At 68.7% G+C, this 23,005-nt stretch overlaps 2 protein-coding genes across 5 annotated transcripts in view; one reads left to right on the plus strand and one right to left on the minus strand.

The window, feature by feature from the left end:
- Nucleotides 1-23,005, minus strand: part of CORO7 (coronin 7) — a 39,310-nt gene that overhangs the window by 313 nt on the left and 15,992 nt on the right. For all 3 annotated transcript variants that reach the window (XM_072877639.1, XM_072877640.1, XM_072877638.1), the window contains 20 exons: nt 21,590-21,676; nt 21,261-21,343; nt 4,617-4,671; nt 4,279-4,336; nt 4,036-4,181; nt 3,022-3,117; nt 2,814-2,936; nt 2,561-2,684; nt 2,293-2,468; nt 2,107-2,215; nt 1,920-2,006; nt 1,672-1,814; nt 1,481-1,585; nt 1,260-1,345; nt 1,036-1,177; nt 830-919; nt 613-729; nt 398-533; nt 197-288; nt 17-103 (listed from right to left, as the gene is read on the minus strand). In XM_072877639.1, coding sequence (XP_072733740.1) covers nt 17-103; nt 197-288; nt 398-533; nt 613-729; nt 830-919; nt 1,036-1,177; nt 1,260-1,345; nt 1,481-1,585; nt 1,672-1,814; nt 1,920-2,006; nt 2,107-2,215; nt 2,293-2,468; nt 2,561-2,684; nt 2,814-2,936; nt 3,022-3,117; nt 4,036-4,181; nt 4,279-4,336; nt 4,617-4,671; nt 21,261-21,343; nt 21,590-21,676 — 2,142 coding nt within the window. The remainder of the gene's footprint in view (nt 1-16; nt 104-196; nt 289-397; nt 534-612; nt 730-829; nt 920-1,035; nt 1,178-1,259; nt 1,346-1,480; nt 1,586-1,671; nt 1,815-1,919; nt 2,007-2,106; nt 2,216-2,292; nt 2,469-2,560; nt 2,685-2,813; nt 2,937-3,021; nt 3,118-4,035; nt 4,182-4,278; nt 4,337-4,616; nt 4,672-21,260; nt 21,344-21,589; nt 21,677-23,005) is intronic.
- Nucleotides 76-14,479, plus strand: VASN (vasorin). Of its 2 annotated transcripts, XM_072877642.1 has the most exons (3): nt 76-232; nt 1,693-1,817; nt 11,809-14,479. In XM_072877642.1, exon 3 carries the CDS (start codon nt 11,819-11,821, stop codon nt 13,835-13,837), a length of 2,019 nt encoding a protein of 672 aa, XP_072733743.1. In that variant the 5' UTR covers nt 76-232; nt 1,693-1,817; nt 11,809-11,818; the 3' UTR covers nt 13,838-14,479. The 2 variants fall into 2 exon arrangements, with proteins under 2 accessions (XP_072733743.1, XP_072733742.1); XM_072877641.1 differs by lacking the exons at nt 76-232; nt 1,693-1,817 and adding an exon at nt 6,684-6,750.

Consider the following 23,005-nt stretch of genomic DNA (forward strand, 5'->3'; position numbering starts at 1 on the left):
TCCCCCCCGCACCTACCCACTCGTCCTCGTCCACCCCCTCGAAGGAGTCCTGGGGCAGCGGGTCGTCCCGGTTGCCCAGCCGGGCCACCATGGCGCTCAGGAGCTGCAGGGAGGCAGGGCAGAGCCGTGGGGCCTGGGGCATGGCCCCCCGCCCGGGCCCCACAGCAGGGTGGTCCCAGGGTGCCCCAGCACCCACCTCCTCCTTCTTCTGCTCGTCAGACTTCTGCTCCAGGTACACGGATGCAGGGACGAACTTCCGCGCCGGAGCCTCCTTCGGGGCCTCGCTCACTGGGAGAGCAGCGTTGCCGTGGGGCAGGAGGGCTTCGCCCCATGGCTGACACCCCCCCAAGCCCGTCCCCGTGGGCCCGGGGTCCTCACCCTGCCCCTCTGCACCCACCTGGCCTCATGTCGGCCGGCCGCAGGCTGGCACGGCGCTGCTGCCCATCCTCCCCGGCCAGCCAGGCGCTGCTGCTGAGGGCCGACTCCCACCACACGCGGGTCGGTGGGTAGATATCGTCCTGGAAATACTCCTTCTGTGGGGGCAAGGGGCACTGAGAGGGGGTCCCCCACCTCCTATCCCCCCCCAAACACAGCTGGGTCCCCGCCGCCTACCTTGACGCGTGGCACGCAGAAAGCCACCGGCTCGAGGGTGCTCTGCCCGAGGCGCAGCGCCCGGGCGAACTCCACCTCCCGCACCTCGCACACCGTTTTGGGCAGGAAGACGAAGCCCTGATGGGGCAGAGGCATGAGTGGGGCCTGCTGTGGGTCTGGCAGCGTAGGCAGTGGGGTCAGGGACAGGCAGCACGGCCCTGGCAGGCCCCTCCTTTACCTTATGGGGTTCATGGGAGGTGAAGCTGTTGCACTCGAGGAAATAGGGGGGCTCGGGTGTTACCTCGTAGAGGAAGACTCTGGTGTCACCCTGGGGATGGAGCGAGATGGGGGCTGGCAGGGGGGGTGCATGGAGGGTCCCTCTGCACTGTTGGGGTGCTGTAGGCAGGTTGCCCCCCCCTTTTTTTTGCAGAGGCAAGCCCTAACCTTGCCGGTGAGGAAGACAACACTGGTATCCTCATCGTAGAAGGGCAGAAGGGTGGACGGGGCCACATCGAGGCCGAGGACAGACAAAGGTCCCTCGAGCAAAGCCTGCGCCCGGTACAGGAGGATCCTCCTCTCGCTGCGGCTGCGGGGAGGTGACAATGGGGGGGGAGGGGGGCACGGTGTCCCTTGGGGACTCCTCCCCCGGCATGTGTCCCCCTCTTTACCTATCGAAGCCGGACACCAGGAGGTAGTCGCCACCGCAAACCCAAACCAGGCGTGCTCCACGGCCCCCCTCAGGACCCGGACCCTCCTGCGTGGGGTGAAGGTCACCCTGCCTGCTCGGAGAGAGCTGGGGGTGCGGGCGGGTGCCCGCGGGGGTTCCCCCGCCGCGGGCACCCGCCCGCACCCCCAGCTCTCCATCCCATCCCCACCGCCGTGATCATACCTGTTGAGGCTGAGGGCTGCGCCGGGGCTCATAGAGCCGTAACCGGCTGTCTTTGCTCACCGTCGCCAGCTTCTTCCCATCAGGGCTCCAGGCCAGGCTGAAGATCTGGGGAGACAGATGGGGCGTCCCCTCTGTGTCCCCTGCCTGGCCAAATGTGCCCCTCAGGTGTCCCCAGGTGTGTCATCCCTTACCTGATCAGTGTGTCCCCGCAGGCACAAGGCTTCCCGCCCGGTGCTCAGCTCCCAGATCCGCACCGTCATGTCGTAGGAGGAGGAGACCAGGAGATCGGATGCCACGGGGTGGAAGCGGATGGAGTAGATCTTCTCCGTGTGACCTGGTAAGGGTGAGCGGTGCGTGGCCGTCCCCGTCTGCGCCAGGATGGGGACACCGCCGGGCTGGCTTGTCCCCAGCATGGGGTGCTCGGTGTGCTGCCCCTCACCTCGGAGGACAGCTTCGGGCTCCCGCAGCGTCTCCCGCAGCCCTCCCTCGGGGATCCGCCACAGCCGGATCTTGGCGTCTTCACCCGCTGGGGCACCGAAACGGATGGGCAGTGGTTAAGCCAGTGACCTGGCGTGCCCAGTGCTGGGGAACAGCTTGGCACCCTCGCCCGGGGACGGCGTGCATACCAACAGCAAGGCGCCGTGGGTCAAAGGGGTCCCAGGAGAGGTCAGCCACCGCCACGCCATTCTGGATGGTGGGCATGGCCACGTCGGGGAGACGGCCTGGCTTGGAGAGCTGGGGGAGAGAGCCAGGGGGTCACCCGCCTTGTGCCCACCGGCGCTGTACCAGCCACCGCGCTGCGCCGGGTGTACCTCGAGGACGGCGATCTGGCCGCCAGCGGAGAGCAGGGGGAGGGCGACGCGCTGGTGGTTGGCACAGAAGCCATCGCACTCGCCCGGCGTGGTGAGGCTGAGCCCCCGCAGGTTGGTGAGGTGGGTGTCGCGGTGCAGCACCCTGCCCTGCGTGTGCCGGAAGCGGGAGCTGGGCCCTGGTGCAGGCAGGGGACAGGTGAGCGCCCTGGGTCCCCCCCTGGCATGGCCCTAGACGGGGGACACCGAGCCCGCCCCGCCGCCCGCTCACCCAAAATGCTCTGCAGCGACTTCTGGCTGGGGCTGCTGGCGAAGCCACTGGAGGGGCCGGTGCTGGCTGAGAGGGAGGTGGCGGCGCTGCCCGGTGAGGACAGCGAGGAGTAGCTGCTGCCCTCCTACGGGAGAGAGAGCGGGTGGGCAGGGGGGGCCGGCGTCCCAGCCCTCCCCTTCCCTGTGGGACGAGAGCAGTGGGGACCCCCTGACCCCTTGCCACCCCGGCGCGCTCCCCGGCGCCCTGTGCTCACGCTCCGGTCGGCGTCGGCTTCGGTGGAGCTGGCGTCGGCTGCCTGCAGCTGGGTGCAGGCGATGACGGGGGAGCTGAAGGTCTCCGTGGATCTCCGCGCGGGGTGCAGGCTCACCCTCCCCACCTGCCGGCGGGCAGAGCGGTGGGCCGGGGGCAGTGGCAGTTCCGGGCGATGCCACCAGCAGGGACACCACCCAGGTGACACTGACCTGCTGGTTGTCCCCTGCCCACCAGGCCTGGGCGCCGGTGGCCGGCAGCGTCCCGGCGCAGTCGGGGAACAGATCCTCGTGGAAGTCCTGGATGGACTGCGGGAGAGGGGATGGGGCGAGGTGGGTGTTCTCAAAATCCTGCAGCCCGTCCTGCTGCCAGCTGGCACTGCCTGGCACGCGGCACCCCCAGGCACCCCCTGGCACCCCCGGCACCCCCAGGCATCCCTGGGCACCCCAGCCCCTCCAGCTGCGGAGCCCTGTCCCTGCGAGCTGTGTGCCGAAGCCTGTAGGTGTCAGACGCTGCCCGGCGTTGGGCGGCCTCGTGCACCCCTGAACGCAGCCAGCCTCCGAAAGAGCACCCAGCTCCCAGCATCACGGCTTGCAGCACCCAGCACCCCGCACCCCACCTCCAGCACCCAGCGCCCACGTTTCAGCACCCAGCATTCAGGTTCTGGCACTCAGGACCCAGGTTCTGGCCTCCAGCACCCAGACTCTGCTACGCAGCACCCAAATTTCAAACTCTTTAAGCCACTTTAAGCACTCAGCATTCAGGATCTGGCACCCAGCACCCAGAACCCACTGCACAACAGCACCCAGCAGGTAGCACCCAGCTTTCAGGATCCACTCTCCAGCACCCAGCATCTTGCATGCAGCACCCAGCTTCCCAAATCCAGCACCCAGCAAACCCAACCTCTGTTACCCACCGTCAGCACGCAGCACCCAGATTTCAGCACCCAGAACCCGGCACTCACCTTCCAGTCTCCGCTACCCACTGTCAGCACCCAGCACCCAGATTTCAGCCTCCAGCACCCACCCTCCTGCTCCATTACCCACCATCAGCACCCAGGTTTCAGCCTCCAGCACCCAGGTTTCCCTCCTCTCCTGCTCCCCCCAGACTGGAGACCGGCGTCCCCCCGCATCCGGGTGCCCTTTGTCACCCGGTGCCGTTGAGGTGGCACCCATAAGATGGCACCAGGGGCTCGTGACACAGTGCCACCCACAGCCCCCACTTACCTTGCGTGGCACCAGGTAGCTGACGGGGACGAGGGCGGTGTCGGTGAGCTGCAGGACGCGGAGCACCTCGCAGGCCATGACGTCCAGGGCCAGGCGTGGCACGGCGGCCAGGCCCCGCGTGCCGCCCTCCGTCCGGCACTGGGTCACTGGGGGACGGGCAGGGCAGGCGTGGGGCAGGCAGTGCCGGCAGGGGCGAGGCCCCCGGGGCTGCCGGCACCCTGGCGTGGGACGTATCCTGCTTACCCTGGGTGAGTGCCGGCTGCGCGGGTGCCACCTCGAAGAGGTACAGGAGGTTTTCTCCCTGGAAGAGAGGTGGAGGGGACGGGGCGTGAGCGGGGCGGGGGGAGCACCCCACCGCACTCTGCTGCGCCCTCCTGCACCCCACCGCACCCACATGCACCCCGCTGGACCTCGCTACACCCACCCGCACCATTCTGTATTCTCCTACACCCCGCTGCACCCACATGCACCCAGCTGCACCCCCCTGCACCCACATGCACGCCTCTGCACCCCACCACACCCTGCTGCACCCCACTGCATTGTCCTGCACCCCACTGCACCCCACTGCCGTGGGACCTCACCTTCCCCGCCAACACCAGCAGCCCCGTGTCGGCGTCGTAGAGCGGGATGGCCGCCCTGCAAGGGAAGGAGGGTGCTGAGCCGGGGGCACCCATCGGCGCAGCACCCTGACGGCCGCAGGGCCAGATCCTGCACCTTCCCCCACTGGTGCGCGTCCCAGACCCCCTCCCGGGGAAGCGCGGGGCAGGATCAGACCCTGCCTATGGCAGGAGGGCAGTGCCGGTGCCGGGGGGTGCCCTCGGCGTGCCGGGCTGCTCCCTTGACTTACAGCTCCCCACAGCACGACCCTCGCCGTCCCACCCCGGGGTGACGGGTTTGCAGCGGAACGGCACCACCGGCCGCTTCCAGCCCTGGACGTGTGGTGCCCGCCACAAAGCCGGGCCCAGCCGCAGGGCACCCCCCTCCCAGCCCCACACCCTGTGCGATGGCACCCGGCCCCACTCGGGGAAGCCGCTGGCACCCGTAGGGGAGCCCCGGGGCTGGCCGGGCCAGCTCGGCCAGTTTGGGACGGGCACGTGGCACACCCCGGCACGCCGCCCGCCTCACCCGGCACCTGCCGTGCCAGCCGGCCCCGGGAGTGCCCTGTGGCCGGAGCTGTGCCAGCTGGAGCGTGTCCCTGCTCCTTGTCCTGCACCCTGTCCCAGCCTGCGGCCGGGGGGTGCTCGGTGGCCGGAGGGGACCATGCCTGGGGGGGCCCTTGGTGGCTGGAGGGGACGGCGGTCAGGGGATGGCCAGAGGGGACCGTGGCTGCGGGGATGCTCGGTGGCTGGAGGGGAGGATGACCAAGGGGATGCTTGGTGGCCAGAGGGGACCACGAGCAGGGCAATACTCGGTGGCTGGAGGGGACGGTGGTGACCGAGCCACCTCTCTGCCTTCCCTCGGCAGGGGCGGAGGAGGCAGCTCCGCAGGCAGCTCTGAAGAGAACAAAGGGACAATCTGTTACTTTCGGGTTGACGTTTCTGTGGCTGTGCCGAGGGCAGGGAGCCGTGCCGTGCCGTGCCGTGCCGTGCCAGCGTTTTACACTGAACGACTTTGAGGAAATATGGCAAAACGAAGGCTGTGCTGCGCTGCTGCCCCAGCCCCGGCAGCTCCCCATGGCAGGGACACCCCGTGGCGGGGACACCCTGGTGCTGCGGCGAGTCGTCACAGGGTGGCTGGGCAGCACAAGGGACGGCCGTGGCCAGTACGGCACGGTCCTGCCCCGGGACTGTTGGCACAATGTAGGCAAACACCGCCGGCGTGGCCGTGGCAGGCACCGGGGTCTCCTGCCCAGCTGCGGTCACCGTCACCAGCGCTGCCGCCACCGCCGGGGCCCAGGGCTGGGACGAGGGCACCCTGGGTGCCTGGTTGTCCCAGCCCGGCCTGTGCCGTCCTCGTGGTGCTGAATGGGGAACGTTGTCCTGCGGCACTCGGCACAGCTCTGCTGTCACCGGGGCATGGGGGCAGCCCTGCGAGGGCCACCCGCTGCCCCCTCGTCCCCCAGCAGACGGTGGCAGGGGCTCTGCGGATGGCAGGGGCTCGGGGGTACCGGGGTACCAGGGCGCTGGGGCCCATGGGTGCTGGGGTCCCCAGTTGCCCTGGGTACACTGGATATGGGGGTCCCCGGGGGTGCCGAGGACGCCCAGCCCCTGGTGTTACCCGGGTGCCAGGGGTGCCGTGGATGCGAGGGAGATACCTGTGCCTGCACCTACTCCTGTACCCACCCTGTACCGACGCGAGTGCACGCCGGGGGTGTGGGATCCCAGCTGCCCCGGCCCCAGGGCTGCTGGAGGTCCCGGGGGGCCCTGGAGGGTTCTGGGGGTCTTGGAGCTGCCGGGGGTCCCGGGGGTCCCAGTGACTCTGGGGGCTCCTGGAGCTGCCGGGGGCCCCGGAGGTCCGGTGGAGTCCCGGGGGTCCCGCCCCCCGCCGGGCCCCAGGTGCGCAGGGGGCGGAGCCTTGGGGCAGCCGTGCCCCACCCCTCCTCCCCTGTCCCCTGCAGCCAATGGGAAGGCGGCGGGAGGGCAGGCTCCGCCCCCGCGCTTTTAAAGCCGCCCCCCGCGCCGGGCGCCGCCAGAGAGGGGAGCGCCCGCCCGGCCGCCGGCTGCCGCCGCCATGGACTGACCGCCCGCCCGGCAACCCCCCCCCCGGCCCGCCCCGGTGAGTCCCGCGTCCCCGGGCGCCGCCGCCCCGGCCCTCCCCTCGCCGCGGGGCCGGGGGCTCGTGGGGCGGCGGCCCGCGGGCGGGAGGGGACTCCGCTGGGCACCCGGGGACTCCGGGGGGTGGCGGGGCCGAGGGGGCCCGGTGGGCCTCGGCTGGGCCACGGGGCACCCAGGGCCGGCTGCCCTCCCCGGGTGACGGGGTGTCACCCGGGCCTCGGCTGCAGGCAGGGCGCCCGGGGGCAGCACCTCGCTCCAGGCCTTGGCTGGGGGTCGGCCTGCCGTGCTCCCCCCCCCCCAGGCCTTGGCTGACCCGGGGGGGCTCCCGGCCGTCCCCCGCCTGGGCTGGTGACGAGGCCTCGGCCGGGCTGGGGTCACGGCACTGCGGTGGGCAGGGACGAGGGTGCGGGCAGGGCCCCGGGTCCCCTGTCCCTTGCCTGTGCCTATCCTGCCATGGGATGCGCCGGGGTCTGGCCTGGAGACCTCGGCCCGGTGCTGCTCCTGTCACGGGGAAGGGGCTAACATGGAGCCTGGCTCCCTCCAGCTGTGGCCGGGTGGCTGCGACCCACCCTGCCGGCAGCAGAGCCCCAGGACCCACACGGGACCGGCACGGTCCTGGGCTGATCCCGTGCTCGCCCTGTCCCGGCAGACGTGGCAGCAGGGCTCGCCCTTTGGGGTCAGGCAGAGGTGGGAGCTGCTGGCAGCAGCGTCCACCGCCACCCTCCTCGGTGGAGGGCTCGGCGGGGTGGGGTTTGGCTGCCCTGGCCCTGCCTGTCCTCGGGGGCCAGCGTCCCGGTTGCTGACCCACTACTGCGGGGTCAAGTGGGGTCCCCGGGCAGTGCCGGCGGGGGTTTCCTCCCCGGCTGGTGCGGAGGGACGCGTGCCAGCAGGGCCACCGGCCAGCCTGACTGCCAGCTGGCGGGGATGCCCCGCTGCCTCTCCTGCCGCCAGCTCCCTGCGCGCTTCATCGTCACCCGGCGTGCGTTGCGGGGATGCCGGCCCCCGTCACCCTCTCTGGGTGTGACTTTGGCCCACCGTGGGGTAAGTGTTCCTTGCCTGGCTCCCTCCTGGGCCGGCAGCTGCTACAAGAGCCAGCGCATCCCAGCAGAGATGGGCTCCAAGAGGGCTCTGAGACCCCTCTTCCCAACCAAAAAGCCCCACTCACGTCCTCCCCCACACCCACTCCTGCTGACGTGCACCACACTGGCAGGTCTCATCCTGCTGGGACCGGGGTGGCTGGACTGGCCTGACCCAGCCAGGCCACGCTGCTGCCCACACGGCGCTGGGCAGTGCCGCCGTCAAGGATGACACTAATTACTATTTTTCCCCGCACCACGCCAAGGCCGAGTGGCCTCACCGGGTGGCCCTGACGCAAGCGCTGCCTGCCCGGCTGGCTCTGCTGGCGGGACGCGGCAGGAGGAAGCGCTCGGGGACAGCCGCGGCCGCCCCAGTCACGCTGTAGGAATTTGCCCGTGCTGCCAGGGCCGCGCGTGGCAGCATCACCGGCCTCCTCCCAACCTCTGCCGGTGTTCAGGCTCCTCTGGAGGTGGTTTGGCTGCCGGTAAAGCGGCTCTGCTGGTTTTTCTCCTTGCCGGCACCTGAGCCCGGGAGCGCAGCCGGGTCAAAGGGGCAGGAGCGGGACCGAGGGGCCAGAGAGCGCCCCAGGGAATGCAATAACCAGGCCTGCATTCCTCCGGGGCTGCTGCGGAAACTTTAATTAAATAGGGAGGGGAGCCCAGGAGGAGGTGGGAGCTGCGGCGGCGCAGGGTGGGTTGAAGGGGAGGAGGATTAAGGGCTTAATCCCGCATCCCCCCCCGGCTGGGTCTGGGGAGGGGGCACGTGCTGACATGGGCTTGTTTTGGGGGGGGGGGCGTAAGGGAGGGGAGCAGCGCATGCGTCCCACCCGGCGAAGGTACTATGTCCCTCCCTGCGGTGACGGGGACAGAGCCCAGGGCCCGGCCTTGTGCAGGGCCCCCGTCCTGCCTGCAGCAGTGCCCGCTGGCCGAGGAGGCAGCCCCCCGGCTTGGCTGCCTGCCGGCAACAACGGTGGCTTTGTTCGGTCGCGGGGCCTCGCTTGCTGATGCGGGAAGGGACATCCCGGCTGTACCGGGTTCCCCCGGGAGAACGGCCGTGTCCCCGAGCAGCAGCGAAGGGCAGGGACCCCCAGGAGGGCTCCTCCGGCCCTTCCCACGCAGGTGTCACCCTGCGGTGCGGGGACGGCATCGGCCTCGTCCTCGTCCTTAAAACATGTGGCGGGTGTGAAGCGGGGCGTCCCCTGCCGAGTCTCTCGCCCTGGGCAGGCAGCGGGACAGCCCGGCGCGGGGGGCTGCAGGCAGGGAGGAGGGACACGGTGCTCCCGCTCCAGCAGGCTGGCAGGGAAAGGCTGAGCTGGGACTGGGGGAATCCGAGCCCAGATCCTCCCCGCAGCCGGAAAATATGAATAATTCGGCAAATATCTGCGGTGCAGGCGCGGGGGAGCCCAGCCAAGGCAGCAGCAGGCCGCTGGCAGGGCGGTCCTAACACCTCCAGCAGAACTGGGGCCCCCTCTCCGCCCTTGGGGGACCCCCACAGGACCTGGGGAGGCTGTTCCCCTGCCCCCTGTTTTGGAGGGGCGAGCACCCCAGCGAGCCTGGGCGGGGTTAACCCCTCACTGCCTTGAAATAGCATCAGGGCGCGAGGGCGGGATGCCGGCGAGTGCCGGCAGAGCGGGGTGATGCCGAGGGAGAGGTGGCGGAGGCGTGCGGGTGGAGCAACCGTGCCGGCCTGCCCGGCGCTCGTGGCGAGGCGGGGATGCGTGGCCGTGGCCGCCACCAGGCCAGCCGAACCTGCCCGGAGCGGGGAGCCTGGCAGGCGGGGAGGGGAGGAAATGCCAGCGTAATTAAAGGGACGAGAGAGACTTGGAGTCAGCAGCTGGTTGCAGCACGGACACGTCAGCGAAACCCGACCGTGGCATTGCAAAACCAGCCCCGGCCTCACCAGCCTCCCGCAGACCTGGCCGGGCTCCGGTGCCCGCTCGGGCGGCCTGGCACGGTGGCGGCACCACGGGCATGCCCGGCACCCTGCGCCCAGGGCTCTGCCCGCCAGCCAGCACCCTCCGGTTGCTGGAGCCCCCTCGAGGGCTGGTGCTGCGGTGAGGGGTGCCGGGTCTGCCCCCAGCCCCCTTAGCCCCAAAAAGCACTTCACAAGGGCTCCGTGATGCTTTTGCGGCTCTGCTTGGTCCTCGTGCCGGGCACCGACGGCTTGGCCGTGATGTGGGGGTGCGGTGGGACCCAGCAGCAGCATCAGCAAGGGGGCTGAGCTGGGGGTGCCGGGGAGGGGTGGGGACTCGGTGACAGTGACCCCCTGGAGTGGCACAGCTCCTCCCTGGCGTCGGGGGGGGGGGGGGGGGGCTGACAGCACGGGTCATGGCGGGGCAGGGCCACTCGGGCCAAGTGACTCAGGCAGCTGCGGTGACCCTGCCCAGTGGCGCGGGTGCACCCCGCCCTTGGGTGCACCCCACCCCGGGGGGGTCCACCCGGGGAAGAGGCGAGGAGCCAGCCGCCACGTTAACTCTGTCCGGCTGTGGGCGAGCACCCGTACCTCTGCAGCATGGAGGGCTCCGCTAGCCGGGGATGCACCGGGGGACGCACGCATCCAGTCCTTCCCACAGCCGCTGGTGCAGGATGTGGTGTCCCTGCACCGGACAGGGCCCCCCACGGCGGAGGGGCGGCCGGGGCAGGCGGCACGTGCTGCTGCACGACCCGGCAGCCCCCCGCACACGGCGGGGGCCCCTTGCGAGCTGCAGGGGGGGGTTGCCTGGAGCTATGAACAGCTCGGAGCAGGGGAGGAGGTGGCGATGGCCGGGGCTGGGAAAGGGGCTGGCAGGGCAGGGTGCTGGTGGCACCCTGCCTGAGGACCCCCCTCCGTGCCCCTGAGATGGAGTGGCAGGAGACATCGGGTCCCTGGCCCAGCCCCAGGTCCCGCTGCCACCCCCATGACCTGTGCTAATTCAGAGTGTCATTAAAAGGGCTGAAAGATGGGGTTGAGAGAGGAGCCAGGCACCTCTAAAGCAAGGGCATCGGCCGGGGCACCCGCGGGGGGCTGGGGCAGGGGTGGTTACAGCCTCGCTCACCCCAAGAGCATCCTCTCCTCCATCCCGGTCTCCGTCCCTGAGGGATGAGGATGCCGCCCAGGGTGCTGTGCTGGGTCTCCGGGGTGCCAGCAGGAAGGGGAACAGCAAGGTGACCCGTGGCCCCCAGGGGACAGGAGCTGGCTCAGGGGCGAGTACGAGCCCTGGGACTCTGTGGGGACGCAGCCGGCTCTGAAGGGCACAGGAGGGACCTGTGGGGCAGGGGAGCACCCGGCTCCTTTGGCCCCACAGCCTGTGCCCAGGCCACCCCACAGTGGGGGCCACCTCTGGGTTCCCCTGAGGGGATTGCTACCGCTGGCGATCCGAGCAGGAGCAGACCCCGTGGGCGCAGCTGCCGGGATTGCGGCACAAGCAAAGGGTTAAGCGGTGCTCGGTGTGCCGGGAAGGCCGGCCAGGCTCCCACCCCCTCCCCTGGCTCCCAAGCCGAGCAGTGCCTCCACTCGCATCCCCCATGTTTGATTTGCACCCTGCTGAGAGCAGCTGGGCAGGTAGGGGCCCTTGCCCTGCCGTGTACTGGGGTCTCGGCGCCCCACCGGAGACGGTACCAAGAGGCCAGGCCAAAGCCAGTGGGACACGTCTCATGGTAGAGCCTGGGGTGCACAAAGGTACCACGTCCCTAAATCCTGGGGCGTCCGTGGAGGGGGGGAGAGCGTGGGGCTGGGGTGGGCAGCCCAGGTGCCGCTTCGCTCTCGGCGGCTCTGTCCCGGGCCGGAGCCGCACAGAGGCGGCAGGAGCCCGGGGGGGGGACTTTCCCGGTCCCTTTGGGGTCGGAGGGGTCCCAGGCAGGGCACGGGGAGATGGCTCTCACACCCCAGCAGTGGGGCAGGGGTAGCAGTGGGGGGTCTGAGGCACCCCACAGCCCTGCCAGCCTGGGGTTCCCCCCGGGCAGGGCCTGGCCCCTAACCTTGGCTGGGTTTCTCTCTCCCGCAGAGCCGACACCATGAACCAGCTGATCCTCTGCACGCTGCTTCTCTTGGCCCCCGCGGAGCTGGCTGGGGCATGTCCCACAGGCTGCCAGTGCCAAGACCCCAAGACCATCCTATGTGCAGCCAGACGGGGCCACACCGTGCCTCGGGGGCTGCCCCCCAACACCCTCTCCCTCTACGTCTTTGAGAACGGTATCACAATGCTCAGCGAGGACAGCTTTGCGGGCCTGCCCGCCCTCCAGCTCCTGGACCTCTCACAAAACAAGATCACTAGCATCCAGAAAAACATCTTCCAGCCCCTGACGGAGCTCGTCAACTTGGACCTGTCCTCCAACCAGCTGCAGGAGATCACCAACGAGACCTTCCACGGGCTGCGGCTGCTGGAGCGGCTCTACCTGCAGAGGAACAGGATCCAGCACATCCATGCTGCTGCCTTCGACACGCTGGAGAACCTGCTGGAGCTGAAGCTGCAGAACAACCAGCTCTGGGCCGTGCCCCCCCTTGACCTGCCCAACCTCCTGCTACTGGACATCAGCTGGAACAAGATCCCCACCATTGCACCAGGGGCCTTCCACGCTGTCAACATCGAGTCCCTGAAGATCGCGGGGCTGGGCCTGACGAGCTTAAACGAGGAGCTCTTCCAGGTCCAGAACAACCTCCACGAGCTGGACGTCTCCGACAACCTGCTGGAGCGCGTCCCGGCGGTGCTGCGGCGGCTGGGGAGCCTCACCAAGCTCAGCCTGGCTGGCAACGCCCGCATCTCCCAGCTGCCGGCGGAGGACTTCCACAACCTTCACAACCTCCAGGAGCTGGACATCAGCAACCTCAACATCAACACCATCCCTCGGGATTTCGCCAGCTTCTTCCCCAGGCTGCGGGCCGTGACGGCCGCCGGCAACCCCTTCAACTGCATCTGCCAGATGAGCTGGCTGGTGCAGTGGGTGAACGCCAGCAGCGTGGTCCTCCGGCGGCCCGAGGAGACGCGCTGCCACTTCCCCCCAAAAAACTCTGGCAAGCTCCTCCACCACCTGCAGTACGCCGACTTCGGCTGCCCTACCACCACCACCACCACCACTCCCACCACTCCGCGCACCACCACGCTGCCGCCGCCCGCGCCGCTCCCCACCAGCAGCCGCCCGGTGCCGCAGCCCAGCACCGCCGCTCCCACCCTGGGAGCCAGGGCCCCCCAGGGCAGCTCCACGCTGGTGCCCTTCAGCGGCCCCCCGGCCCCCACCAGCCCCCCGCCGCCCATCTGTCCCCCTCGCACGTGTCTGAATGGCGGCACCTGCCACCTGGGTGCTCAAAACCACCTGGAGTGCCTGTGCCCGGACGGTTTCACCGGGGCATACTGCCAGGCGGAGGTGAGGGGGACGACGCCGTCCCCGGCCACGCAGGCCCCGCCGCCCGGCCGGCGGATCAGCATTGCGCAGGTCAGCAGCACCTCCCTCAAAGTGGACTTGCAGAACTACGTCCAGTCCAAAGCGCAGCTAAAGGGCATCCGCTTGAGCTACCGAAATCTCTCCGGGCCGGACAAGCGGACGGTGATGCTGCGTTTACCGGCTTCGCTCTCCGAGTACACGGTGCGGGCGCTGAAGCCCAACTGCACCTACCGCGTCTGCATCGGGCCCCTGGGGGAGAAGGTCTCCAAGGAGGAGCACTGCGCTGAGGCGCAGACCTTGCCGGTGAGCCACCAGCAGCACTCCCCCGTCACCCAGAGCAAGGACAGCAACCTGGCCCTGATGATCGTCCCCGCGCTGGCCGCCGTGCTGCTGCTGGTGGTGGTGGTGACCGCCAGCACGTACTACCGCCGGCACCGCCGGGCAAAGGCGCACGCTGGCACCGGGGTGGACGCCAGCCCGCTGGAGCTGGAAGGGGTGAAAGCCTGCCTGGAAAATGGGGATTTGAGCAGCCACGGCTGCAAGGTGCCAGAGGCGGCGATGCTTTCCGGCGGCTCCGAGTGCGAGGTCCCACTCATGCAGTCACACTACCCCAGCAACAACAACACCCCGGGGCTCAAACCCTCCTATTTCTGAGCCGGGCGGGGTGGGGCTGCCGGGCGAGGGGAGCCCCGGACAGACGAGGGTCGAGCTCCAGCGGCGGCACCCGGCCGCGCTCCTCAGGGGCAAGGAACAGCGAGGAGTTAACTGAAAAAAGGCAGAAGAACCCAAAACCCATAACGTGCAATTTCCGAGAGGCTGCCAAGCTTCGGGAGGAGACACTCATTTTACCACTCGGTGCCTTGATTTCTGTGACTCTACGTAGAACGTGGGTAGCAAAAGAGAGGGGGTTTGGGTTTTTAATTTGGGGTTTGGGTGGGCTTTTTTTAGCTACTGCTAAAAAGAAAGCTGCCGGTGCCTCGGCTAAGGGACGTCCACGTGCTGGTAACAAGGGTCCTTTAGCGGAGCACGGCCCGTGACTCTCAACTCCCTGGAAGCTGATGTGAGCAATAAGGCCCGGCCGAGGTGCTGGGACCCTCGGGACCCCTGGGCCAAAGGAAGTGCCGAGCAGGCAAACCAGGAATTGAAGCTTTAAGAACTCGGAGAGAATATTTATACACGGTTATTTCCCATTTCTTCTGGGAAAACTTTTTTTTTTTCTAGTACAGGTTTGTGTACATCTCTTTTGTAAGGCAGACCAGAAGGGTGTCTTTTTGTAAAAAAAAAAAAAAAAAAAAAATTAAAATAACAACAATGAAAACCTCTGCACAGTCCTGAGCGCTTTTGCAGGTGCTGCCCATCTTGCGGGCAGGGTGTGGGCAGCGGTGTGGGCAGCCTGGCGTGTCCCCTGCAGAGGAGCGGGAAGGTCAGCCTGTCCTCCCGTAGTTGTTGGTGTGTTGGCAAGGGCCGGGATGAGTCAGGGCGATGGAAGGGGGGATTTTTCCTGACTCTGGGCGGCGGCGCTGGGGAGGCTTCACCCCCACCGCGCTACCCCCACCGCAGGCGCTGAGGAGGTGTTCCCAAAACAGAGGCCACGGGTTTCGAATCGGCCCCTGCCCTGCGCATCATCCCCCTTACTTCATCCCTCCCTGCCTGCCAGATGGCTCCGGGGCCAGCTGCGGGACAAACAGCCCAGCCCAACCTCCCTAACCTCCTGACGTCACCCCCGGCGGCACCGGGACCCCCAAAGTGCCCGTGACAAGTGTCAGCCTGCTCGGTCCCCCCGAACCGGGGGCTGCAGCCAGAGCCGAGGCTCAGGGCCCCCGCGGTGAGCCCCCACCGCCCGGCCCCGGGAACAGCCGGTTTCGTGCGCTGGCCCCGGCGGGGAGGGCTGGGAGCCGGCGCTCGGCAGGTTCCCGCTGCCAAGTGGTTTCTGCTCCAACCCTCTGGTTTTAATCGTTTTCCAATCCTTTATCTTTCGGGCTGGAATTTTCCAGGTTGGGGCCCTGCCCGCCGAGGTGTGTTTGATTTGGAGAGAATGAGCGAAAGCGGGCTGAAGCGCCACGGCCGCCGCCAGCGGAGCCGAGGGTCACCGCCGTGCTGCGCGAGCTGCTGGCCGCACCGGGGCTGGCGGCTCTTCAGGAGGCACCGCGCTGCCGCAGGATACGGCCCTGACCCCGCAAGCGCCCCGGCCCTGCTTGACCGGGGCCGGCAGCGGGAGGGAGCGGCTCTGGATGCAATTAGGGGTGCGGGGCGGCGGCGGGGGCCGTCTGGCGCAGCCCCCCCAGCTCCCAGGTGGGCTTCCGGCAGGGCTGGCTCCCATTAGGGCCGGCGCAGCAGCAGGAGGGGCCCCTCGCCGGCGCGATGGCCACACTCGCCCGCTCAAAGGGCCCATTGTGGTCCTCTCCCCACAGATTTTTCAAATTAACATCCCAAATTCCTCCGAAAATTGCTGCTGTGTAAATATTTTCACTGCAAGCTTTGTATATTTTCCAGCCCCGTGAGGAGGAGAGAAGAAAAGTCCCCGGCGGAGCTGTGGCCTCGCGCTGGGTGCCTCCGGCCGGCTGCTGCTGCGGCCCCCCGAGCCCGGCCGGGTGCAGTGTCGGTCCCAGCGTGTCCCCTTGCGCCCCAGGCCCCGGCACCAGGCTACAAGGGACCGGCAGCAGGGACCTCGCAGGGGCCCTCGAGCCCCTTCCCTCCTGGCCCCTCACTTTCCCTCCTGCTGCTTGGCTTCATGATGTGCCCTTCCCCTAACGAAGCTATTTTCCCCATTTGCAATCAGCTGGAGGTTTGCAAGGGACCCCCACATGCCAGGTGGGTGCTGGGGACCCCCACAACTCCTTGACGGGTCCCGTTGCTCCTAGGGGACTGCCAGCAGCTCCAAAGCAACCACATCTGCGTTGGAGATGCCACACTGGCTGCCCTGGCATGGCAGGAGCAAAGCGGGGGCTCGGCTTTGGCAGGTGCAGCGCAGCTGGGAAGCCCCGAGCCAAGGTTTTCGGCGCCAGCCGGGAGGTGCGGGGAAGGGGCCGGGGAGGTGTGGGGAAGGGGCTGGGCTGCAGCCGATGGTGGCCATGTGGGGAAGGGGCCGGAGCAGCACGAGGGGACAGCGGGGCTTGGCCTCAGCACGGAGGGGTATGGGGATACTGCAGCCAGGGCAGGCCTCGGTGCCCCGTGGGGCTCGGACCCCCTGCGACACCCATGTCTGCACCCAGGCGGCTCTGCAGGAGCTCAGCAGCGCCCGAAATGTGCCCTTCCAGCCCCCACGGCTTCCCGAACCTGAGCGCAAAAGTCCCCCCAGCCGCTGCCAGCCCCGGCGTGCGCCAGGAGTGGCTCGGAGCGGCACATCGTGCAGCGCTGCTAATTCCTCCGAGCTGAATCAGCGCTGGGGAAGGATTGCAAAACCCCCTGAAATGAACCCAAAAAAATCCCTCTCGCTATGCGATCCAGCGGGGCCAGTTAGCGAGAGCCCCGGCCAGAAGCCACCAGCAGGATGGGGGGGCTCGGCAGGGAGCCACAACGGGAGGAGCCGCCGGCTTCACCGGGGCAAGTCCGCTGCCCCCAGCACTGGCCCAGTCCTGCCCAGCGCAGGCAGCATCCTGCCTGCACCCCAACGGCTGCAAGCCTGGAGGTCCCTGGCCTCCAGAGAAACATCCCTGGCCCCGGGCACGGCCCTGTGGGAACCGAAGCCGTGTCCCCTGGGCCACCCAGGTCCCCACGGCCGCAGCAGAGCCCCGGGGGGACGTGCTGCCTCAGTGCAGGGTGCCGGGGGTCCCTGTCCCCGCTCCCCTGAGAGCATCAGCTGCCAGGAAGAGCTTGTGGAGAGGCAGAAATCCCGCCGGCAAGCTGGGGAGGCTGGAGCCGGTGAGCGCCGATCGGCCGCAGAGGCGGCGGTGGGCTGAGGCCGCGGCCCATCTGGGAGTGATTTTGGCGCTGCAGCTGCTCGCTGCCTTCCTGCCTGAGCGCCCCGAGTGCGGCACTGGGCTATTTTTACACGCCGTAATTACCGGGGCAGGCGGCAGGGCCGGGCAGCCGCCCCAGCGTTAACCCCTTCGTGCGGCCGCTCAGGAGCATCTCGCCCCACAGGGACGGGTCCCACGGGGGTGGCACCCGATGGCGTGGCCTCTCCCCGCTCCTCGTGTCTGAGGTTGGCAGCCAAGCGGGAGCAGCAGGAAAAGCCCCTTCCCCGTTGATGGCAAGGAGCTGCCAGCCCAGGCACCCGTGGGAGGGGGTGAGGGCAGGGGTCTACAGGGGGACGGGGATGGGGATGGGGACAGACCTGTCCTGCTCAGGGCTCTGCCACCAAGACCTGACCACTGGGGTGGGTGTTGTCAGAGACCCCCAAAACACCCAGCACGACCCAAAAGGGCTCCTAAGTCCAAGGAAAGGGCAGTCCACAGGGTGTCGGGGCCAGGCGGGATGGGAGCAGGACTGGCCACCAAGGCCCCATTACAGCTGGTGACCAGCGAGAGGTGGCAGAGTGACGGTGGGGACACGTGCCTTGGTGGGGGTCATGTGCCTTGGTGCACGCGAGGGCTGGAGCCGGGAGATGCTGGGGCTGCAAGCCCGGCCCCCACGAGCCGGCTCAGCCGCAGGCTTTGGCTGGGGCAGGGGCAGCGGGCGAGTGCTGGGGGCTGAGCATCCCTGGACAGCGTCCCCGGGGAACCGCCCAGGCCCCTCCATGTCCTGCTCCAGCGCTGGGGGAGCCAAACAGCGCCCAATCCCTCCGCAAACATTCTGCCGTCCCGGCTCTGGCACCTCCCAGCTCTGGTGGACTTTGCACCGTGAAGGGCGGTGGGGATCTGGCCGTCCCCATCTCTCAGCCCCCACCACCGTCCTGCCCCGTGGGGATCTGCCCAGTGCCGGCGCACGCCATGGGGACACAGCTGCCCGGGACCTTTGCAGACCTGATCACCGCGGCGCTACCGACCAAGCCACAGCCCCGAACCGGCCGTGGTGTGGGCAGGAGACTGCCCACTCCCCTGCTCGGCGAGTGGGCACCCCCAGCTGCCCGGGGGACATTTTCAGGACACCAAAAGATGCGGTGACACAAGGGAGCCGCTGTTCTCGCCGGCCCCAGCGCGGTGACGGCACCGTCCCTGGGCAGTGCTGCGCCAGCCGCCGGGTACGCGGCAGCAGGGTCTGGTCGCTTGACCCTGAGTTGGAGCCAGTAACCCAACCCCGCCGGTGCTGGTTACAATTTAGGGCAACAATAACCTATTGAGGCCCCTTCCTGGCTCCTGCCCCACTGCTCCTTGATCTAATTAAAGGGGGCCGGGGGGGAAGACAAAACCCGAGCAGGAGGGCGCGGCGGGTACCTGAAGGCGGCACATTGAGGACCACGGCGCGGCGAGAGGCCGGGGCCACCCGCGCCTCCTGCCACCGGCTCCCTTGGAGGTCTGGGCGTTGGTGGGGGTTCAGCTCCTGAGCACGGCCCCGGCACAGCCGGGGTGCTTTGAAAATGAGGTTTATGTGGTTGCAAAGATCTCGCCTGCTCAGGATTTGGGATGGGGGACCCCCAGAACGCACCTGCTGATGTGGGGGTGAATGGGGCTGGTGCCCCCCACTCTCTGTCCTCTTCTCCTGTGGATGCTGGGCAGGGACACAGCCACCCCGCGGGGTTCAGTGCGGCTGTGGGCATTGGGGTGGGCACGCTGGGGGTGTCCCCACCCTTGGGCATGCCGTGGCCCCGCTGTGGGGTGCCACAGGGTGCCCGGGACGCATGGGGCCGGCTTGGTGGGCACGGCCCCTGTGGCAGGGCGCGGTGGGGAACGTGGTGGGGACGCGGTGGGGACGCGGGCTCCCCTTCCTGCCGGCCGGCGTCAGTAATGAATGGTATGAGTTTCCTGCCCGCCCACTGATTGCTTCCTCAAAGAGCCTCAATGAGCTGCTGCTGCTGCCCCCGGCTCCCCGCGTGCGGCTCACGGCATGGCCGGCACTGCCGCGCTGCCGGACGGTCCTCGATGCCCCGTGCTGGGCACCCACGGCCACGCGGGAGATCCACAACGGGCACTCCAGCCCCATGGCTGCTCCGCCATCCCCGGCGTGCTGAATTGCCATCCCTGGAGCAGCAGCATGCAGCACCCCCCGCACTGAGCCTGACCCAAGCCTGCAGCTCCCCTGTTTGGGCACTGCCTCCAGGGGGGACCCGGCGACCCCCAAACCCTCCGCCTCCTGCCCTAGCCACGGCTCTGGGGGTCCCGAGCATCTCTGCTGGAGGGAGAGCGCGGCCCCCGCTCGGCACCTCTGCTGGGAGCCAGCCCAAATCCCCCTCCGCCATTTGTCATCTCCGCGAGATTTACAGGCAGGGAGCGGTTGGGGCTGGAAGCGTGGCCGGCCCCGGCGCGGCTGCCTAAAAAAAGCACCTCCCGCTCCTTGGCAGCTCCCCGGCATGGGGGGGGTCCCCGCTCGCCCCCACCACCCCCAACTCCTCTCCGTATCGCCCCGCCACGCAGCCGCAACCCGGCAGAGCCCCGGCGTGACGTGCAGGCAGCGCCCGCCAGCCGCATTCCTGGCGGCCGATAAAGCCGGCAGCCAAAATAATTCCAGCCTGCGCAAAGGGGGCTGAGCACAGCCTGGCGTCTGCATCCAATTTAGCTGGGCTGGCTCGCCCCGGCCCAGCGCTGGCGGGGAGGCCCACGCGTGCGGGGTGTGAGAAGCAGCGGGATGTACGGTAATTCCCACTGGATTTTCCGCCGGCAGCAATAAGGGAACCCAAAGCGTCCTCTTGCAGCACGCTATGTGCCGTGGCCTCCCTTGAGAGTGTTCACTCTGGACACTAATGATGGCTGATCACTGAGGCTGGACGTGGCAACCCCATGGCTGCCTTTGCCCATTGGGCCAGCAGAGCTGGGGAGCATGAGAGCTGCAAGCCGCTCAGCCTGGGAGCTCGCAGGAGGGCAAGGGATGCTCCATCAGCCTCCCCGCCTGCGCCCACCTGGGGCTGCTCCCCCAGCCACCGTGCCAGCACCTCCCCACCATGCCCGTGGCCAATCCTCTCCCCTGCTGTTAGTCCTGGCTGCCGCCAGCACCAGCTCGGAGCTGACACCTCAGCACAGGGGATGCCGGCAGGGCGGCCAAGGGCCACCCCGCTGTCACGGCTCACTCAGCCCCTTGCCAGAGACCCCGTATTAGCACCCGGCGGCTGCCAACCACCCAGCCTGCTCCGGCGTGCCAGCCCACCACGGAACCAGCCTGGCGTGCGGCGAGGGTCCCGGCATCCCTGTGCTTTGCAAGCAGCTCTGGGGAGAGCTGGCGGCTTCCAGTGCAGCCTGGCAAGGACCTTGCCCCAAACCCCCGTCGCCCTGGTGGGATGAAGGTGCCACCTCCTCCTCCTTCTCCTCCTTCTCCTGTTTCCTCGCCCACACCGTGACACCGAGCCAGCTCGCTGGGCGGCGTGGGAGAGGCCAGGCCAGGTCTAACCAAGCGTTCCTCGCCTCGGCAGTGCCCCGCAGACAGGAGACGGCTCCATCACGCCTTGACAAGGGGCGCTGACCCCTTACGGACACAAAAGCTCCTCTTCCACTTCCCCAAGGGATGCCCAGTGAGCACAGCTCTGCCGCCAGCCTGGCCATGGCTGGCTGGGCAGCCGCCACGGCACCATGGCACAAAGCACTGCAGCCCCACTGTGAGCAGGGGGCTGGGGCCGAGCTGCTCCGGTGCACGGGCAGCACCAAAGAGATTCGCTCGCTTGCAGCATCTTGTCATACCGCCCCAGTGCACGCGCCCACCCAGCTAGCAGCCACCCCAGACACTGCCGGTGCTGTCCCTAGCAGAGCCACCGCCCACCCCGGCGCCACGGAGCACCCGTCCCACCCCAGCGCTGCTGGGGACACCTCCATGCCATCCCCAGCACTGCCACCGCCCTCCCATCCCACCCAAATGGTGCTGGGGACACGGCCACGCCGTCCCCAGCCTTGTCCCCAGCTTTGTGGCCAAGCGCTGCCGGTGCCAGGAGCTCTCTGCCGCCTCCTGCTCCGCCACCGTGCTCCCCGCCGGTCTCTGACCATGGCGTCCCTGCCACGCCGCCCCGCGTCCCCACTGCCCGCCCTCCCGCCCCGCGGCGAGTCCCCATCCCTACCCAGGCGAGGTGTCCAGTGCCATGGTGAGCATCGCCCCGCTGAAACGCCGCGTGTCCCACAGCTTCACCTCCCGCTCCCGCATCTGCAGGGGCACAGACACGGCGTCGGTGGGCACCGGGACTGCCCAGGCGGCCCCGCGGCACCACCTCCCTCGCCAGCCAGCCTCCCTCCATCCCCAGCAAAGGCCAGGTCACCTGGTGAGGAGACCTCCTGCTTTCATGGGGGACAGGCCACCCAAAAAGCACCTGGGGCCCCGGCATAGCCACCGCAGTGAGCGGGGCTGGACATCCCGGTAGCGCTGGGGCCACCTTCCTGGCGAGGACTGTACCTGGCTGAACCCGACGGAGATGAGGCAATCGCTGGAGCCCATCCAGAGCAGCCGGGAGTCCTTGTTGTTCTCGTGTCCCAGGACACTCTGCAAGGCACAGGAGACACGGCCGTCAGTATTGCTGCCGGCCGTGCCGGGACGCCGCGCGGGACGCGTGCTTCACTGGCAGCGGCCGTGAACAGCCCCGGGGCCGAGCACAAGTGCTGGCTCCCGACTCCGCTGAGAGGTGCCCATGGTGACAGTGCAGTGGGGACAGCCTGCAAGCAGTGACAGTCCTGAGCGCCCACCCTGTGCCGGTGCCAGCGTGGTTGCTTCGTGGAGTGGCTGACCTGGCTCCCGGCAAGGAGCGGAGGGTGGCAGCAGATAACGTGAGCGTGAGGGGGCACGGGATGGCTCCCCACCCCCCCCGGGGCTCTCCCCACACCCAGCAAGGGGGCTCAGGGGCCAGTGTGCCACGAGGAAGCTGCTCCATGCCTGCAGGCACGAGAAAAGGCTTGGCCGCGGCCATGGCCACGGTGACAGAGGGACTTACTTCCCCGGCTGCATCCCCGGGCTCTCGATCCGTGCCGAATCCCGGCTGCAGGAGCTGGGTGCCCCACATGTGTCTGGATGCTACCGAAACACACGGCAGACTGAGCCCGGCCGCGGTCCCCACACTGCCCTAACCCCTTGCAGCCCTGCTCCGCCTCTCCCCTGGGCTCCCTGCGGGGCTGGGACCCCCCAGTCCACGCCACCACCTTGTCCTGCCCACTGTCCCCAGCCTGCTGTCCCCCCCGGCCCCAGTGCTGCTTTGCTGAGGATGGGAGGGGAAGAGTTACCACGGGGCTGGCGGCGGCTGCTTGCCGGCTCCCATGTGGCCCCCAGATGGGTCCTGCGGTTCCCGGTGTCCCAGCGGGGGCCGGCAGCCAGCGCTCACCCCGCGGCGCAGGCAGCGCTCGCAGCCCCCTCGCTCTCGTTTGTGAAGCGCCAATAAAAGACTCCTAACGATTTCAGAGCTGGCATGGAAAAGCAGAGGGCTCTGCCAGAGCTAAACCCGGCGTGGCGCTTCTGGCACCTCCGCGCAGGGCACTGGGGATCCGGTGTGGGGGCAGGAGGGATGGGGTGGGCACAGGAGGGTGCCCACGCGTCCACAGCCCCAGGCGGGCATGCACACGCTGACCCCGGTGCCGGAGGAGCCGCGTCCTGTGAGCAGCATCCCCCTGGGTATGAGCACCGTGCACCACCGGCCACGACCGCACTGTGACCGCCAGTGAGGCTCTGCCACCGCGGCAGGCCGGCGAGGGCGCACAGAGATGCCGAATCTCCCACCCACCACCAGAGAAGCCCCGCTGGGAGCAGCCTCCTCTGGTCCCGGCCACTGGCCCCAAAGAAATGCCAACTCTCTGGAGAGACCCGCAGCCAGGATGGGAGAAGGCA

This window comes from Ciconia boyciana, chromosome 13 (assembly GCF_034638445.1).
Source record: "Ciconia boyciana chromosome 13, ASM3463844v1, whole genome shotgun sequence".
Taxonomy (NCBI): domain Eukaryota; kingdom Metazoa; phylum Chordata; class Aves; order Ciconiiformes; family Ciconiidae; genus Ciconia; species Ciconia boyciana.

Bases quoted from the DNA above. Each gene is read 5' to 3' on its own strand.
- VASN (XM_072877642.1), top strand. From the start codon at position 11,819: ATGAACCAGCTGATCCTCTGCACGCTGCTTCTCTTGGCCCCCGCGGAG.